The 20,229-nt window shown below is 41.2% G+C and overlaps 1 protein-coding gene across 1 annotated transcript in view; it reads right to left on the bottom strand.

The window, feature by feature from the left end:
- NSD2 (nuclear receptor binding SET domain protein 2) overlaps positions 1–17,249 on the bottom strand; it is a 60,078-nt gene extending 42,829 nt beyond the window's left edge. The window contains exons 1-7 of the mRNA XM_082223365.1: positions 16,630–17,249; positions 13,313–13,478; positions 11,813–11,979; positions 10,375–10,857; positions 5,289–5,433; positions 4,276–4,353; positions 2,916–3,034 (exon numbers count right to left, since the gene is read on the bottom strand). Coding sequence (XP_082079491.1) covers positions 2,916–3,034; positions 4,276–4,353; positions 5,289–5,433; positions 10,375–10,857; positions 11,813–11,979; positions 13,313–13,478; positions 16,630–17,223 — 1,752 coding nt within the window. The 5' untranslated portion in view covers positions 17,224–17,249. The remainder of the gene's footprint in view (positions 1–2,915; positions 3,035–4,275; positions 4,354–5,288; positions 5,434–10,374; positions 10,858–11,812; positions 11,980–13,312; positions 13,479–16,629) is intronic.
- Between the last annotated feature and the right edge of the window lie 2,980 nt (positions 17,250–20,229).

Below are 20,229 nucleotides of genomic sequence, written 5' to 3'. Positions count from 1 at the left end.
CAATTGGGAAACATTTCCCTGAGAGCGCTCCAACTGGAGAACAAACAGCCTTTACCAAAGGTGTAATGGGCTTTGAAGACACTCGAACTCAGGATGCAAGGGAGAAATGTGCTAAGAGGAAGCCATGCTTGGCAAATCCACACTGTGATCAACTCCCACCCGGAAACCTATGTCCCCTCTGTGGAAGGACGGAAGGATCCAGGATTGGCCTCCACAGTCACTTACAGACTCATTGTTAAAACCGTGTTTATGGAAGACAATCTTACTTGGCTACGAGTGATCACCAAAGAAAGAAGAATAGAATCGGCGATATATTGCTGAGGGGGGCAGGAGAAGAGAAGAAGAAAGCATGAGAAGAGAACAAGAAAGCAAGTCTTCAACCAGCATTAAAAAATTGCTTCCAGTAGCACCTTAGAGACCAACTAAGTTTGTTATTGGTATGAGCACATGAAAGCTCATACCAATAACAAACTTAGTTGGTCTCTAAGGTGCTATTGGAAGCAATTTTTTAATTTTGTTTCGACTACGGCAGACCAACATGGCTACCTACCTGTAACATCAACCATCAGTTACGTCTATGTCTCATCCAGAAAGTATAGCCAGAGACATTTGGGCAAATTAAAAAAAATCCACCCGGACATAAATTTTACCCCTGAGAAAGAGAATGTGTCCTGGAAAAAGAGGACACATGGACACCCTAATCCAGTGTAAAGAACAGCACAAAACTGAAACCAAAGGAAAGAATTTCCCTCTCTCACACACCGACAGAAACACCAAGACGTTGCAATGTTATCCACAATGCTGCACTACCAGGGACAGTATGATGTTCTTAATGTGGCTGATTACAGAGGCTGCTTCTGCCCATTCAAAGCCCTGGATGGCTCCCTGCCTGCAGCCGCACCATCTGTCAGCGAAGGCTAGGAAGCACTGAGCTTGCTCAAGCTGTACTTCCCCTTGCCACCCCCAAGTATGGCAAGCTCACAGCAGCAGCTCCTGAAGGGGTTAGGGCTGGAGTTCTTCCCTGGACAGGGGAGGAGCAGGGAAAGACTAGTGGCTAAAAAATAAAATAAAAAATGGGTTAAGCAAGGGGGCAAAAGCCAGTTTGTTCTAGGCTTTCCTTCCTATTGGGATTCTTGTGGAATGGAGCCCTTCAGCATTCTGAAGAGGCAGAGGCAGCTGGCCTCTTGGAAGCCAAAATACTTACAAGCAAGGCTCTTAAGATTTGCGGGCTGTTTTCCCAACATTATGCAACAAATATCTGCAAGATCTTTTATATTGCTTTACTGGGCAAATCATAGACACAAGCTGCTGCTGGAGCAAAGTGACCAACAGTATTTTTTAAAAGAAAGACAGTTGCACTTGTTGAAAAGGACAAGCTGGTGTTGAAAAGCTCCATATTCAAGAAAATGAGGGCTATCCATCAGTTCCTAAACCTTCTTCTCCCCTTCCAATTGTTCAGAACGCTGTTAGACAGGAATGGAACCCGCAAATTCCAAACAAGCAGAACCCCCACACCCACCCAATTTGCACTCTAGAAAGATGTCTGAATCAAGCCTTAAATATACTAAGTTATAAGTTTATGGTCTAAAAGATTCTTCCATGAATGATTAACACTGAAATTCTGAGTACACATTCAGGTAAGAGTCTCATTTGTTTAAGATTAAGCTTTACTTACGTAAAGTGTAACTTAACCAACAGTTCTGCAAATTCTGGGCTACCTTGAGTAAGAACAACAAAGCCCACCTCATGCATATTTTCAATTTATGTGCAAATACCTCCATCATGAACAAGAACTGAGAAATTGCTGCACTCATAGAATCAAAGAGCAGAAAGTCAATGCACTCTAATCCAAACCGAGAAAACACCAGCCCCACAATCAACAGGAGCCCACAGAAACATACTTTATTGTATACTGATTTCTGATACTGAATTGCACAACACTGAAAGCAATTTTAAGCATGCATGTCTTACCCTCAAAATTTGTTTTTAAAGGTTGTTATAAAATATATCCCATGATCTATGTATTAAAGATGGCCACTGGTGTTCACATGACTGTAGTGTACAATTACATTTTGCATAGCAAAATATTTCAGAAAGTTGCCCTATTGCTCTGCACTGCACAAACTGGGATGTATTCAGAGAAGAGCAACGAAGATGGTCAGAGGTATGAGAAATGGTTAAAAGATCTGGGTATGTTTAGCCTGGAGAAGACATTATTAAAAAAACTGAAAGGCCATCACACAGAAAAGGGCAAAGATGTGTTCTCTTCTGCCAAATGGCAGGACTAGATCTAATGAGTTTAAGTTCCAGGAGAGCTAATTTTGGTTGAACATTGTTAGCAAGTGAGTGTTTAAACCCAATGTGGAAATGGTGTGTGGTCTAGCTATGCTCGTTCTTTCTCATTTATTTATGTCCATCTTAATTCTGGAATTGAGGCCTATTAAAATTCAGTGTTTCTGCCCCTTTGCTCATTGTGAAGGGTAGTTAGATATGCAAATAGGTCTCAGATGGAAAGAGGATTAGTGCTCCAGGAATGCTGCATTAAAAAAGCAGTGATGGCTCTCTAAAGCACTGATATTCCTATATAGTGTTCCTGAGGAAAAGAGCCATGTGAGTTATTTGTTTTCCCAAATACAGTCCATTATTTCCCCCCCCCTCTTGGCTTCCTGACACCTTTCCCACTTACTTGGCAAAAAGGTCCAGGAAGAGTCACATTCAATGATGCATATGACATCCTAGAGGATGTATTCAAATACACCCCAAACTTGTGTTCTAAATTCCTTCTGAGTAACCACTTCATAGCTAATGCATTTGTTTGCAGTGAAGCAGAACATTATAGAAACTCTGAAAAACTGAAAGATATAATCAAGTCTGGTGCTATTATAATGTACCAAACAAGCCAACAATGTAGTTACCTTTAGGTAATTCTTCTTATCCATCCTGAGCCTTTTCCTAGGAAGTTCCTGAAGTTCAAAATCTTCTTTAGGTTTCCTTGTCCTCTTTATTGGTTTCCTTTTATTTCCATGTAAGTTACCTTGGAGCAGGGGGATGGGGGGAAACTTACATGAAAAAGATCTAAAGCTCATTTAGAAAGTATCTTGAACTCATCTAGTTTTCATCAGTTTTAATATGCTTTATTAACCCTTAAAAACCTGGGGCTTGGAAGTCCTGTTTCTAAAATTAGTTTTACAGTACAAATCTTTCAGGGCTAAGCTTCTTATCAAAACACACCACATGGTTATTGCGCAAGTTAACATTCGTTTTCTTGTTTCAAGCAGTTTACCAATGGACCCACAATTTGAAGTCTTACTCTTGGTTTAAAATAATTTCTTCCAGGAATTAAGGTCTTATACAATAGAAGGCTTCAGTTACCCCTGTCTGTGAGATCACTAGTGCCATTTCTCCCACAATTTGGCAGACGTATAGCAATATATGTAGCATGTGAATTTATTTTGTACGAAGGCCAAGAAAACCCCGTTTTAAATGTTCTGTCTCAATCAAAGCCTAGAAGAACAGATGCCATCAACACCCTGAATGTTTACATATTGAGGGGAAATGAAGTAGTCAAATTCCATGTTACAGAGAGGTAGCTCCAAGACAAAAGGATCAGCAGCCAAACTATGTTTCAAGAGCTCTGCTCTGGTGTAAAGACTTACTTTAAAAAAGGCAAACTTCTTAGCAGTCTGAATCTATATGGAAAAAGTAATAGTAATGAACTTCATCTCAGCTGCTTTCCCCATCTCAGCAGAAGTGCCTTGAGGAGCAGCTGCTTCATGTAACAGTCCGAACTTCAACTTCAGAACATAATATGATATCCTGTAACAAATGCTAATAAACTATATTTTTTTTACAGCTACAGATAACTGTCCAGACATGATTCATGTCAATTAGGAAGCTTAAAAATACCACAGCCAGCAGTTATTATATACTACGCCACTGCTTTCTGAACATAATATATTGGCATAATCTATACTGGCATACAATGGTGATCATTTGCAGACTGCTAAAAACATGCCCAAGCATGAAATACATATTGTATAGATATGAAGTAAGCTATATTCATTTTGATTATTTTGTAGGACGAAGCTATCAGGAAGTTGGAACAAAATTCAGCACTACAGCACTCAAGTATTTAATTCGGGAGCCATAAAAATTCTGAAGCCAAAGGAACACAACATCTGAGAGAAAAACGATGATTTGTGAGCAATTACATAAAAGGCAGACTTAAGAATTACTCATAATGAATTAATAGTACACAGCACAGATTTCAATTACTTCTGGATCTTGATCTCCTTTTAGGGGATTCTTGAAACACTTTACGCTTGGCCTCGCCCATATTCTTCTGTGACGAACCTTTAGAGATACAGAATGTTGTGCAGTGTTGTTTGTTTGTGTTTGTTTGTTTTAAAATAGACATCCATTATTTTACACATTAAGACAAAGCTGTTAACTTTCCCACAAGATGTTATTTCATACACAGATAACAAAACTGACTGCACTTTTTATACATTTTTTTCCAAAACTGACAAACCTGTCAAACACACCTTCATTCCACTCATTGCCCAAAGCAGCAACCTGATGGCTTAAAATTTCCATAATAATCTAATGAAGTTAATATGCTAAATATTTATTACTTTATTACTACTACTGCTACTACTTTTACTGAGAAAGATCACTAATATAATTCCCTCCCTTTCTCCTTCAGGTTTATTAATTATTCCAAAGAACTTTTAGTACTATATCGGGATATTGAGCAAAGTGTTAATATCAACCAACCAACCAAAATGCCTTGCAGGCTGTGATGCTATTCTAGCTCAATTGGTCATTTATAATTTGGAAACATGCATTTCTGATGTTTATGCATGTGTCAACAGTTTCACTTATTATAAAGGGAAATAAAATTACAAATGACACTGTAATTTTAAGAAGTCTGATTATGTTTAATGATAACATTTAAATGCTAAGGTTATTTCTCCTCATTTCCACCATTCTCACTTTGCTAACAGTGAGGCAGCTGCTTATAGACAGGAAAGGAATGAGAAACCAGCAATATCTAAACAGTAGTTTTACACAGAAAAACTCCGCAGAACAATGACCAAGAAATGCAGACATTATTGACTTTTATTGTAAAGACTGCATTCACGGCTATCATCACGACACACCAAAATTAGAAGTGGAGAACAGCAAAGTCTGCCCGCCCCCCAACAAGTCTCAAGCTGTGTGCTTAGGTTAACACCACCACATATATTAAACTTAGTTAGAGTATACTAGCACAGTTTTACGTTTACCAGTGTCTTCTTCAGATTTAGGAGAGGTCACTATGGCAAATTTTGTGTTATAGCGTGCTTTCTGTTTTTCACTAAGCATATTCCACTGTGATTCCAGCAGCTCTTCAATTTCGTCACTTGAGGCATCTGGATGTTCAGCAATCACCTGAACAAACATAATATTTGTTCAAAGTAGGAATTAAAACATATACATAGTTAAAACTAACACTCTGCATCTAAAAGTAATAAAGTAGAGATTAAGGTTCCTTTTCATACTGTGGGATCCAGAAGGCAAAATATTTATTTGTATGCGTTTATGTATGCTTATTAGCATAATTTAGTAATCTGAACTAGCTTTACATTAATTTGAACATTTTATTGTGCTTGCTGTTATTTTTCCATTTGTGTACAAAGATTTTTGAGTTTATTTTATAAGGAAAAGTGGAGCATTTTTTTCTAAACAGGTAAATATGGTCTGTAATTATGAAGTGGAAAACTTCTGATCTGGCACAGCATCTGTGATCCTCCAGGTGTTGTTAGACCCAAGTCCCATCTGTCTCAGCCAAAACAGTCAATGGTCAAGGAGGATGGGAGCTGTAGTCCAGCAACATGTGGAAGGCCACCATGGCCTGGGGTCAAGAAACTGAGCTATGAGTCAGGAAGTCCCCGGTTTGAGTCCTGTCTCTGCCATGAATTCTCTGCTCTCTCACCCTTTCTTCATCGTCTCACGGAAGAAGAGAGCAAAAAGCCACCTTCAACTTAGCCTTTTCTGGGCAATGCTGCAGGCATTCAGTTCATTCAGTCGCTCAGGCAATTCCTCCTTGCTTGCCCTTGCTTACAGATTTTCGCCCTGTGCTTTATTTAATGCTGGGGGAATCACACTGCTAGGCCACCCTGCTGAGCAGCTGCGTGCTTGGTGCCACTGCTGAGAGCACTTCAGTCAACCCATTAGTATAGGAGGGAGGGGTCAGCCCAGCAACTACTGTGATGTTGAAGCAGGAAATGCTAACCCAGCCCAAGAACTGCCAGCAGCTACATGCTCTGGGGGGGCATTGCAGCTGACAGCAGCTTGCTCAGCATCCACAGAGGGGGAGCTAGGAGAGCTGTTCACCACCACCCTGAGACTGGTGATGTACTAGCTCCTTCAGAAAAAGTGTAACTCCATCTAGAGCAGGACACATCCCACTCATCCGGTCTAGGTAACCACCCACAAATAGTTCCTCAGTTTTGTCCGGATTGAGCTTAAGTTTATTGGCTTTCACCCAGTCCATTACTAAGGCAAGACACTGATTCAGCACACCTGCTGCTACACCTGCAGCCGTAAAGAACTAAAGCTGTGCAGCATCAGCATATTGCTGACGGCACACTCCAAAATGGCGGATGATCCCATTCAGTGGTTTCATATACATTTTAAACAGCATGGGGGATAAAATCAAACCCTGGCTTCTCAACACTGAAGGTTCCACAGGGTCGTACAAAACTCCCTAAGTGGCCGTCCAGTTAGCAAAGCAATGCCACCCACTCCCAACATCCTCTCCACAAAAAAGCCATGGTAAATGGTATCAAAAGCCGTCAAAAAATCAACAGGGGCACACCAAAAAAAGGGAAGAGGACAACCAAGGCAGATAATTTCCCATTTTATCCCAGAGCTTTGAACATGACACCAAGTGATTGACAAACCAGTAACCCCGCCCAGCAGTCAAAATGACCCATGGAGGGTGAGCAAGTTCCCTCAGATAGATCCAGTTCCCCATCCCTGACATAATCTTTGTGGACTATAATCCAGTTCATCAGAAGCCTGAAGTGTCATCCTAATTTGCAGGGGCACACATCATTCCATATAGGCATAATAAGCCACCACTATATAGTTATTTAAAAGCAGATTCCATAACATTCCATGAAGACATGGGATACATTTAAGGAAATATCAAATGTCCAGGGTTGTCACCTTTTGTTTCAATATATGTTATCAAGATGGTCTGCTGGGGGATTTCTTATGGAACATGCCAACTATTTTGTCAATTTAAGGGAGGATGAGGAAACTGCCTGCCTGCGGGGGGCAGGTGCCCAAATTTTACCTGTGAGGCAGTCCCCCCCATCATCTGACATCACTGCCCTGACTCCCACCATCAGATGAAACACTCCAAATCTCAACTCAGGAAATGCTGAAAGCTTTATTGATAAAGTCAGCACACAGTCTCAGCATCAGCTCTAAGTGTATGGTTCAATGATCCACAAGTAGGAGTTTTTGGATACACAGCTAGACATAAGCAAAGGCATCCCAACAATGGACTCGCCCCTCCTGCTCTGGTCCCAAATGAGAAGACTCTGCTTGCAAGCGGGTGCTCCTGATGGGAAGGGGCATGTCTGCTGGGAGGGGCACTGGCGATGGGACCTGTGTTGAACTCTCCAGCTCTCATCACACCTCCAATTCAACCAGCTCCACTCATACTCCAACTACCTATTGGGCTACCTGGGAATTTGGCTCTGAAGAGATGGAGAAGGAACTGGCCCAGTTCATGCTGCCTCCCTGAGATTGGCACCCGGCAACGGCAGTGCAGGACTCTCTCACTACCTGAACTTTCCCCCACTGTCAGCTGTGGGGTCCTCTTCCCCTTCCTGAGAAAGATCCTGCCATTCCCACTCCATCCCATCTGAAACTACAGGACCCAGGATGGCTGGGAGGACTGATGGGTGAGAGAAATGGAAACGGACGTGTTTCTCTTTAGCACAACTTTTCACATGGCGAATCTGCATCTGCTGCCAAAAGGGGCATTTCCCTCCCTGATTTGGGAGGGGGTTCTGTACAAATATACATGGAGTCCTCTGCTAAAACAATAAAGGGAAACCCCCTCTTTCAGCAGGGGATTCCGACGCATAGCCCCTCCCTGAATCAGGACTTCCTACTAAAATGATGCCCCCACCCCCATTCATTTTAGCAGAGGATCCCATGCAAACCTACATGGGACCCTCTGTTAAAACAACTGTGGTAGGGAGAGAGAAACCAGTGTTCGAAACCCCCCCCCATTGTTCTAGGAGCATTTTGCAACAGGGAATTTCATTAGCGCAGTTTCAGAGCTCTGGGCGCAACACTGCATCTACAATTTCAGATTAAAACTGCAGAGTGGAAGGAAAGGAGGACCTTTTTCTGCCTCCCCACTTCTAGTCACTCTCTGAAGAATGGGTAAGAGACCCTCTTAAGAATATTAGGGAGGTGGGCAGGGGAAGGACTAGACCATGTGAAAAATGAACATGATATTTTAGCTGCTGTTCATTTATTTTCAACTTTGTAGTCTTCTTATAAAAAAGCATGCCTAGGCATTCCATTGTTGCACCCATAATCTAGGCTCCTAGGTTTCATATCTCAGTTTCTAACACTGTCAGAAATTATTCAATTGTTCAAAACATAAAAATAAAATGACAAAATTATAGATATTTAATCTAGTGAACAATTCTTGCGATAGACTGATTTTTGTTCTTTGGTATGTAAAAATCTACAGCACAAATGACAGTGATAATGGCCTGGTTTGTACTATGGTTGAAGACAGAGAAGGTGAATCTCAGGCTAATGCAGCCCTTTAGTCTCCTCTATCCAGTCCTTGGGACCTAGGCCGCTATCCTTTGCCAGGCTACACCCTTCACTGCCTTTACTTCACTCCCTCCTCAACTGCTGGAATGTGTACTTGAACTGTGATGCCTTTTGCTTGCGCGGAGACAAGAGGATGGAGGAATGGAGAGGGGGTTGAAACATTTGGCTTTTGTGTGGCTGGAATGCAACCTATTGTGCAAAAGGTGAAAGTCTGCCTACTTTTGACTCTGGCCTCACTCACTTTTGGCTCTGGCTGCATCCACTCATGAAGATTCCAAAACGTTACCCACACAGAAATGTGGTCCTAACACTGAAAAAGGTTCCCCCACTGTGAACAAACCAGGCCAGTCTGGCTTGCTTAATCATCCAAACCTGGGCTTGTAGTTTGTTTCTCTCTAAACCAACCATAAATGGTGAGGTCTTTTTCAGACTTGCCACACCTTGTCATGATATCCAAAAGCTGCAGCTAATCGTAAATATGTTGTAACATGATTATGAAGGTGGCTTGCGCCAACTTTCCACGATTAAGGTTAACCACAGTTCAGGGTTCGGGTGACACACTAAACTGTGATTAATCAAAACGAAAGTGGAAGTTCTTTGCAACTGCGCCAAGCTCTCTTAACAGCTGTACTCATGTTGCCTCAGATACTTTTGGCCTTTGCCTGGAAAATTTTGGTGTATGTTTCACTTACTAAAATACCACTAAAAGGTGATCATTTTCAATTTATGATTCTCTCTTCATCACCAGGAGTACTCTGCTACCAAGACCACCGTTTCTATACACACAAACATAAGATTCAAACACATATCCCCCTTTCCCTCAAAGCATCTGCCAAGGTAATGATTGAGGCTGCAAAATACACACAGGGCTTAACCTTTCATCTATGCTGTTTTTCCACTCTAAATCTGCCCTCCAAACTGAACTGCCCCACCAGAGAAAACTCAGAACTATCAATGTATTTCAAATAGGTGGAGGGGGCGGGGAGGGAGACAGACGAGGGAGACAGACAGACAGACAAACAAACAAACAAACACTGGGTCAGAGATGGACAACCCTTTAAGTCTGTATACAGAATAGTGGTTGAAGTGAGGATGAGATCTGAACTGGTTTACATTATCTACCTTGACCACAACACTGAAGAAATGTTCGCAGTTCCACCCTCAATAACCAAGACTTCTGTTTTGATTTAAAAGCCCATTTATGCATAATGCTGCTTTGGGGATCAAATGCTTCTAGGCCATCACAAGTCACTCTCTCAGTTTAAACTATTTCACATATTTGATAACAGGAGAAAATAAGTTAACCCCGTGCATTATGCTTGATCTCCTGAGGAAAGATGGGGTATATTAATAGGTTTCTGTATGCACACATGTGTGCATGTGTGTATATTTATGAGAGAACAGAGAGAGTTCATGTATTAAGAGTGCTTGTGGCACCTCTGGGACACTATCACAAGGAAAACAGATATGCATATGACTTAAGCTTCGTAATACAAGTTCTGAAGCAAATGCACAAACCTCATCTCTGTGCTTCTGACAAAAAACCAAGAACTGAGAAACTGCATCTCCCTTTCTGTTTCGTGGGGTGTACGCAACAACTTTTTTCCTAGCAACAGGAGAGCCTGTGCTCCTTTTGGCTTCTCTGCCTTCAAGGACTTTTTCAGGGGTGATATTCTTAACTGGTTCAATGCCTTCGTCTGATTCATTCAATGCAAGCAGTTTTGCTCTCCTCCTCCTCTTGGTAGGAATATCAGATTCTTTCTTTGATTTCAAAGTCTGAGAAATGTCTTCATCTGTGTAAATTTTATCCATTTCCTCCAGAGACTTCACAGCAAGACCTGCTTCTTTGGCCACTTGAGGATTGAGAAGAGGTCTTCCCCTAACGTAAATGAAGGTGTACTTGACTTTTCGTTCCTCTGCTGTCAGGGACAATGCATCTTTTGCTTGCTTAACACCCATCTCCCACTGGGGGCGTAGTTTTCCTGAAACAGGTTTTAACATCTGCAGAGAAGCACACCAACAAGAGAATGAAACGAAACCCTTACCCGTAGGGATCATGAAAAATGTCGGTCTCCTATTAATATATTCAAATGAAGCTTTTACTCCCAAAATGTAAAAAAAATATATGCTAGTAAACAAGGGATGCTGAATTGTGCAGGGAACAATGACTTGGAAAGAAATGTGCCATGGCTGAAGCAGTAATACACCCAATAACAACATGACATACGAAGTAACATGGCTGAGCTATGGCATTATGCTAAAACTGTAAATGTGACAACATGAGAACGGGCCTTTTCTGTGGTGGCACCTGTAGAATGCCCTCGAGAGAGAGAGGCTCACCTCGTGTCATCATTGCATATCTTTAGGAGCCAGGTGAAAACAATCCTCTTTATTCTATAGCCTGTTATTATGATGTGTAAATTATGTTACTAATGTTGTATACTACCTTGGGATCTTTGGATAAAGGACGGTATATAAACTGAAATGAGGGACGCGGATGGCGCTGTGGGTTAAACCACAGAACCTAGGACTTGCCGATCAGAAGGTCGGTGGTTCAAATCCCCGTGACAGGGTGAGCTCCCGTTGCTCAGTCCCTGCTCCTGCCCACCTAGCAGTTCGAAAGCACATCAAAGTGCAAATAGATAAATAGGTACCACTCCGGTGGGAAGGTAAACGGCGTTTCCGTGTGCTGCTCTGGTTCGCCAGAAGCAGCTTAGTCATGCTGGCCATATGACCCAGAAGCTGTCTGTGGACAAACGCCGGCTCCCTTGGCCAATAAAGCGAGATGAGCGCCGCAACCCCAGAGTTGGTCACGACTGGACCTAATGGTCAGGGGTCCCTTTACAAATAAATTTATAAATTGAGATAAATAAATACCCATGCATGCAGTGGCACATGTGAACATTCAAGCAAATAACTGAACAACTATGTTAATACATAACACATTAATCTTTACCTTTATCTTCTCTGCTTTGGTAAGGGAATGCTTTGCACTTTCCTGGCACAATTGCTCAAATTGCTCTTCTCCTTTGAAAGGTACAAGACTCTTCTCAAATACCCAGGCTCGTTCTGGGGCATCTCCAAAAAATTGAACATGATATTGGCGAAAGCTCTTCTTTTGTCCTGAAAAAGGTAGCAGGCACACTTATATAATTATTTTGTCACCTAGAAATATTAATATGGACATACATAAATGTAAAAACACATTTAACGAAAAATGGAAAAAGGATTAACCTTTGTTTCTTTCAGGCGCTGATCTCTTAATACATAGGTTTAGATTCTTTTTTTAAAAAAATCATGAACTCTGTTATGTCACACACATGCAGAGAGAGAGGGGGGGAAAACGTTCGGAAATATAAATTAGTTTTAGCTGGACAGTTTAAAGAAATAGGGCATTACTCAATGCAGTCCTTTGAAAAAGGCCTTGCAAAAGTCAATAATATTACTAATCTCAAACAGTTATTTTTTTTCAGAAGCATTCAGTAGTGAGGGGCTAAAGATTGAAAAATAGCAACCGTGACACACATGAAGTTACAGCTTGGCCAAGACAATCTCACCATGTAAACAGCTACATAACTGGGTTCTATTATACTATTGGGAGAACTTCCACCTACACTGGATCACAGGAAGGTGCAGTGGCAAGGTTTATAGCAGGCATAGGCAAACTCGGCCCTCCAGATGTTTTGGGACTACAATTCCCACTACCCGATCACTGGTCCTGTTAGGTAGGGATCATGAGTTGTAGTCCCAAAACATCTGGAGGGCAGAGTTTGCTGATGCCTGGTTTATAGGGTATGGTTGAAAGAAGGGGGCAGGTCAGAGACTATGTGAGTCTTTCCCAACCTGGTGCTCTCTATGTTTGTACTACAACTGGGCACGATAGCTGGGGTTGATAGCTGTTAAGTCCAAAACATATGGAGGACTCTTGGCTGAGCTGTGGTATCATGCTAAATCTGAAAATTAGCAAAACAAATCAAAAACACTGTCCCTATATCTTGTCTGCAACAAGCTTATAAGTCTTTTTTTGTCATTTAACTGTGGAAATTGCATGAGCGGAAAAGAAAACCAATACAAATAGTAGCCTACAAGAGATTGACTCAGAAGAACTCAAATTATTTTTCTTAGCAGACAAAAAGCATGACACCAACTGTTTAATTCTTATCTATAGAGTCAGTAAAGTATATAATAAATCAATGAGTAGTAAATGATCAGTTCAATACACCACGATCAAAATATCTGTAATAATCTTATTCAAATTACAACACTATTCACATTTATTTTAGCTATTTCTCTAATACAAAGCTTAGTACAACTTGTAAAGCTTACATCTTCTTTGTTTATTTAAGCCAACAAAGACACATAAAATATCCCAGTTTACTAGTGGTTTTCCTTTTAGTTTTTGGGCCTAACATAGAAATAGCTGCAAATGCAAAACTACCAAAGACAGAGGACATACCATTTAGTTTTGTGAAGTTGTAAAGAAGAGGATCAGTTGAAATCATGCACGGCCACCAGGGATAGCCAGATACTTTGGACCATACCAAGTCTCCTACATTGTACTTCAATACATGAGTTTTGTCATCTTTTCCAAGTAGTAAAGAAGAATCTTCTTTAGCAGGAATCTTTTTAGAGAAAGAAAAAGGCAGATATTTACAAATTCTAGCAACTTGATCAAACAAAAATATTTTCATATTTGAGTGCGCAGGGAATGAAGAATGTTCCATAAATCACGCTTAATTGGTAACAATACACCGTGTGCCTGGAGCATTGCAAATGAATGGTAACTTTAACTGGAATGTTCATGAAAACGTTTAGCCATATTAACTAAGTTTGGGTCACAGATCCACAGCTAAAGGGATACAACTATCAGGGCACCCATCGTATTTTTTCAAGGCTATGAACTTTCTGTTATTTGGTAACAGGGAAAATATATTACTTTGAAATGAAGAGTGAACTCCAATTTTAAAGGAACAAGGGAGCCTCAGCTTCTCTGGAAGTAAAAGGAGTTGAAGCGACAGCTACCGAAAGCCACAACTGGTATTAATTGTTGCTTTAGAGCCCCTAGATATTACTGTTATTGGAATTTTCAGGAACACAAGTCTCACTACCACTTCACACATAATGTGTCAAAAAGCATATACTTGCCATTTCATGTGCAGTGGGGAGCAATGGCTGAGTCCTGACTTTCTGACATATGCACCAATAAAATTCATATCTGCTGTACAGACACATGACGTTTTTAGGCACATGCATAAAACAGGTTGAGGATATATTATTAGTGTTTATGCGATTCAACCCTGTATTCATTTTACAAAATCGAGTTTCTAGCTCCAAGGCTGTGATCACAGTGTGTGTTTGTGGACCATTCTAGAAAGGTCAAGGAACTTTCATTCTGGTCAGTCTTCCAGAATAATTTCATACACCACATGCAAAGGCTGCAAGGACTCCCAAGAAACCTTTGTGATTCAAGCTGTCAAGAGAATTAAATGGTAGCAAACAAACAATTTTTCCATATGCTGTATCAGAAAGCCAGTACTATTTAAGGCTAGTTTATACATCCAATAAAATTAACTCATAAAGCTCCTCTTGCATTGTACTACTTGAGGCTGCAGGTGCACACATGGAGAGGAGCATACATGAAAGGTAAAGCACAGGTACCTTAAATTGGACTCTGAATAAAGTAGGTAGACGTATGATTCTTCCAAAATTGTTATAACATGGGCAGTCATGGATGTACCAGTCAAAATGCTGGAAGCTGTGTTATTCACTTACTGGACGTTCTGAGTCATCTTTAAGGAATGTCCCACATATAACACGTTACAGTAATCCAACTAGGAGACTACCAGAGTGTGAATCATCGTGACTATCCATGTCCAGGAATGGCTGCAGTCACTGCTAAAAGACCCTCTGAACCACATAGGACATTGACTATTTTAGATTAAGAAATACACGAAAACTTTATACCTGCCATTTCAGGAAGAGTACAACTTCAGAGAAACCTGATTAGAGTCTGATTGGCAGGTGGGTATGGGTTTTTGGTGGAAAATGTCATAGCTGGCCAAAAGTGGCCCGCGGATTAGAGGTTATCTGTAACACATGGAGGTTCTTATTGATCAGAGGTAAATGGGCCCCTCTGGTACTTTACTAACATCTTGCAGGACTGCATATTGAAAGGACAACTTAGCTTCTAGCTGTCTTCCGATTATTACACCTACGTAAGGCAAAATAAGTAACTCAAAAAAGAAACACAACAATACTGACACCTCCTTTTTTTTACTCCTAAGTTTATTTTTAGGGACACGGGTGGCGCTGTGGGTTAAAGCACAGAGCCTAGGACTTGCCGATCAGAAGGTTGGCGGTTCGAATCCCCGCGACGGGGTGAGCTCCCGTTGCTCGGTCCCTGCTCCTGCCAAACTAGCAGTTCGAAAGCATGTCAAAGTGCAAGTAGATAAATAGGTACCACTCTGGCGGGAAGGTAAACGGCGTTTCCGTGCACTGCTCTGGTTCACCAGAAGCGGCTTAGTCATGCTGACCACATGACCCGGAAGCTGTACGCCGGCTCCCTCGGCCAATAAAGCGAGATGAGCGCCACAACCCCAGAGTCGGCCACGACTGGACCTAATGGTCAGGGGTCCCTTTACCTTTATTTTCCCTGGTCTCTTGCTGGGACATTCATACACTTTGAGTGAAAGGTACTTGGCACCTAACTGTACAAACAATGACCCTAGAGAGCTATCCCTTCAATACAGCAAATACAACTTTAAAAAAAATTCAAGGGCAGCATAGGCAGAAGCCCAGCTGAGAAAAATTATCTCCTTCACATCCATGAAACACATTCTTTACCGATCATAAAGCGCTATACCAAAGTTGCTTGGTATAGCCTTGTTACCTTTTTAATTAATAACGAAGTGCTTCAGAATGAGTGTGTGTGTGAGACGCTAGATTCATTTTGCATTCCGTTGCACAAAGTCTGAACAGCAAAATGTCTCAGTAAAACGGTCCATCTAAACATAGGTAGCTAAACCAAGATGGTTGGGGCTGAAGGAGATTTTAACTGGAGGGCATCATGTTGGCTAGCTACCCATGTAGGGTAGGAGATATAGAAGTATAATCAGCCGTACCAACAGGCTAAAAAATAGCTTCCATCCGTGGGGTGTTAGGCTGTTGAACGGAAAATAACATAGAGCAATTGCCTTGAAAGGGGGGGGGGGTTGTTCAATAAGCACAAAGAGTGGAATGAGATTGAGGGGGGGGGGAAGACTCGTTTAATTTCATTGTACACAGGTTGTACAATGACAATAAAGGTATTATTATTGTTATTGTTTATGATGATGATGTTGCTTTGGTGCATCAAAGTTAATACGAATAGTCCCTCTTCAATAGCCCGTCAACTGGAATTGTTTCATCATCATCAAAACGAAGATGAAAAATTGTTTTCATAATTATGATTCAAAACTGGACCTTAATGGTCCATTATCATTAAATACATTATTAAAACTTCCCCTATTATTAGATTGTTTGTCTCAAGTTCACTCTGGGGAGCGCCAGAGAAGGGGAAGGATGAAATGGACTCAAATGAGTGAAGCATGGGGATGAATGTCTATTCTCTCCAACTTCATTTGCTAGACTTATTAATAGACTCTGAAACTCAGAACCTTGGAGGAGCCATCAGCTGCTACCTGACTGATCAGTTAGGAAAAAACAGGTCAAACATTGGTAACTTTGGCTGACACGAGTTACCCAAAGAGCAGAGGTAGCAAATAAATTCTGTACCTTCTCATCAGAGGAACTAGATGTGTTTGATGCCAATGCCGCTTCAACAAAACCCTGTTCAAGTAAGGAATCATATTTGATGCTTCTTTTTCTATTCCTCCTTTCCTTATTTACTGGCTTCTGCTCATTCTCCTCTGCCTGAGACACATCTATTCCATTGTCACCACAAATTGAAGATTCAAATAGAGGCTTTCCATTCATGTAGGTTTTAGTGATTTTCAGTTTAATCTCTGGAGAACCATTCTTGACAGGTGTAGTGTTAGGTGGAGTTGCAGGTTCTTTTATATCCTCAGACTCAAAGCGCAGCTTGGTGTCTTGTGTTGCCGATTCTCCATTAAACACACGAGAAGTGAGATCTTTCAGTTTGTCCGCAGGAATAAATGGGAGAGCATCGTGGCCATTATATTTCGGCATAACGTCCTCCTGTAGTGTAGCAGAAAGGTGTGTTTTGCCTAGGTAAACAGAACACTCACGATTCACTTCACAGTTCTGTGTTTTCCCTGTAGGATTTCCAAGGATCTCTGGTACTTGCTTCATTTTGATGTGGTTGACCCTTTTTTTGGCTAGAAGCAGAGAGCTACTTTTGAAATCCATTCAGTCAAAAGGATTTCCAGTTGTACCGCTGCATTAAAACAGAAGAAAAAGAAAGGAAGAACCATTAGTATTAGAATATTTATTTATTTTGAATGCTGCTTTGGTGTATATTACTTAATATAATTTAGAGCACGCGGTCAGAAACTTACCCAGGCAACATCCCCATTCAAGCAAGTTGGCATTCTATTTACCAGAGGCTCTTTTTACTATATTTATACCAGGTTTATATCATTTTGAGGGCAAACTAGTTTAGAGCATTAACACTTCCAGTTTTAAAACTATTTGATGACCAATACCATTACTGTTCATTAGATTATCCTTATCTGGATCTTGAAATCTGGCAAGCACTGGGTCTCATGTGTCAATAAATGTGAGTAGGGTTCAGAATTCATCAATGGCTGAACAAGAGACACCATTCACTTCAAAACTGCAAATCTGAGGGCTTTGCCAAACCCCTCTCCCCCATTAGCTCCACCAAACAAGACAATTAAGTGCTGTAAGAGAAATGCCAGACTCTAGAAAGGGGTTGTGATGTCTTGTGCCCCAACATGGCTGCATTTGCCTGCTTTTCACCCACCTCATTAATTTAGTCAGTCAGTCAGTCAGTCGACTGCAATGCAAATCATATGCTCCAAATCATTGTTTAAACAGATCTCAAAGGAAGAAATTTAAAATGTGCATCTAAACTTAAACGCACTAGGAACCAATGGTTTTGCTGGAGCTTTGTATTTAGAAATTCAGAATATTCTATTGCCTCTACCTGGAAAACTCTTTAATGAAGTTAAGGAAGGGGGACAGATTCCATCGTCCTGGAAACGAACCAGAATCATAGTGTTACCTAAACCAAACAAAGATAAAGAACAGGTTGACTCATAGACGGATAAAGCATGCAGGGGTTTGGTTCCGGTGGTGCTGTGGGTTAAACCACAGAGCCTAGGACTTGCCAGTCAGAAGGTTGGCAATTCGAATCCCCATGATGGGGTGAGCTCCCACTGCTCAGTCCCTGCTCCTGCCAGCCTAGCAGTTCGAAAGCACATCAAAGTGCAAGTAGATAAATAGGTACCACTCCAGCGGGAAGGTAAACGGCGTTTCCATGCACTGCTCTGGTTCACCAGAAGCAGCTTAGTCATGCTGGCCACATGACCCAGAAGCTGTACACCGGCTCCCTCGGCCAATAAAGCAAGATGAGTGCCACAACCCCAGAGTCGGTCACGACTGGACCTAATGGTCAGGGGTCCCTTTACCTTATACGCAAAAACACATATACTCAAACCATGGGAACCACCCCATCAGGCGGCTTCCAGAGACAGGCATGGAGAACCTTGCTGAAAAGTTCTTTTTGTGCCAGGCGTTTCTGCCTTGTTTGGGAAGCAAGGCCCTCTCCATGCCTCAACCCTGGAGGCCCTGGGGTGTTCTCGTGAGATCTTGTGGGAGCACCCTGCGCCCCTCATCTAAACAAGGTTGCTTCCCAAACAAGGCAGAAAGCTTAAAATCTCCTTTTGCACTGGGTTGGAATTGCACAAGTTAAATACGATTGTACTGTGTTTCCAATTAACACTGATGCTAAATTGTTCAAATAACATCCTTTAAATTTAAACCAAAATACATACAATTAAAGCAAACTGGTTTTATTAAAACATGATTAACTGCTAATTCCTTCAGCCACATGTTAAATGTAATTCATCATACTAATCTTAAAGAGTCAAAGGCACTTTGTGTTGTTTGATGTGACAAAGGCCTTTGACAAATTGGAATGGATTCTCTTTTAAGGTCTTAGAATTTATGGGAATTGACAAGCCATTCAAATATAAAGATATTTATATAAAAATAGCCAGACATGCATCAGAGCTAACAGATAGGACTCTGATGCTTTTCAAGCAAATAAAGGAACAAAACATGGCTGTCCATTGTCGCTGATGTTATTAGGCAAGGTTTCCATTGCCAAGGCAAACATGTCACACAATAATCCTAACGCTACTGATGGTGAAGCACATTAGCTAATTTATTTGCAGATGACATAGTGTTAATGATCTTGAACCTAAATGAAGTTATGCCACATGTAATGAATGTAATTAAACAATATGGATATATAGCAGCTCTTTAACTGAAGGAAACGAATTGGCAAATATGCAAGAATAAATAAATACCTAGGTGTAGATATCCCCCAACACTGAAATTTAACATTTCTATTTCATTTACAACTGTTAATCCAGCAAATAAAATAACAGCTAAAAGAATAGGACAATTATTCACTTTCTTGGCTTGTAAGGATAGCAGCAATTAAAATGATTATATGCCCAGTCAGCATATCGTGCAAATGATGAATTATTCTATTTTTATTATAATTTCAAAAAATCACCAATACTTATTAATAGTACACACTGAGATCAAGGAAAAAATCATTCTTGCATCTATAAATTCAGACAAAAAGAGGGTATCAAAAACCATGCTGAACGATGCTGCACATTCTTATGAATGTGGGGCTACCTTTGAAGGTGACTCAGAATCTACATCTAATCCAGACTGCAGCAGCTAGACTGCTGACTTGGAGCAGCCAACAGGACCATATAACACCGGTCCTAAAGGATCTACATTGGCTCCCAGTCCGTTTCCGAGCACAATTCAAAGTGTTGGTGTTGACCTTTAAAGCCCTAAATGGCTTCGGCTCTATATACCTGAAGGAGCGTCTCCACCCCGATTGTTAAGCACAGACAGAGATCCAGCTCCGAGGGCCTTCTGGTGATTCCCTCGCTATGAGAGGTGAAGTTATACGGCAAGAGACTGCAATCTACTCACAGAGTGAAAAACTGGCAGTGATCCACCCCCTTTTTTGTGATTCAGGTCAAGGTTGTTGAGCTTTTTTTTAGGGAGGAGGGAGGCCCTGTTTTTTGGGGGTGCAGGACAAAAATGATCACGATCTACCTGTTGGACGTACCTGTTATAGGGTACCAGACAGAGGGCCTTCTAAGTAGTGGTACCTACCCTGTGGAACACCTTCCCATTAGA

Source organism: Podarcis vaucheri, assembly GCF_965113315.1.
Source record: "Podarcis vaucheri genome assembly, chromosome: 5".
Lineage (NCBI taxonomy): Eukaryota > Metazoa > Chordata > Lepidosauria > Squamata > Lacertidae > Podarcis > Podarcis vaucheri.
The sequence above is the reverse complement of the archived record's forward strand: the minus strand, read 5'-3'. Positions and strand labels throughout refer to the sequence as shown.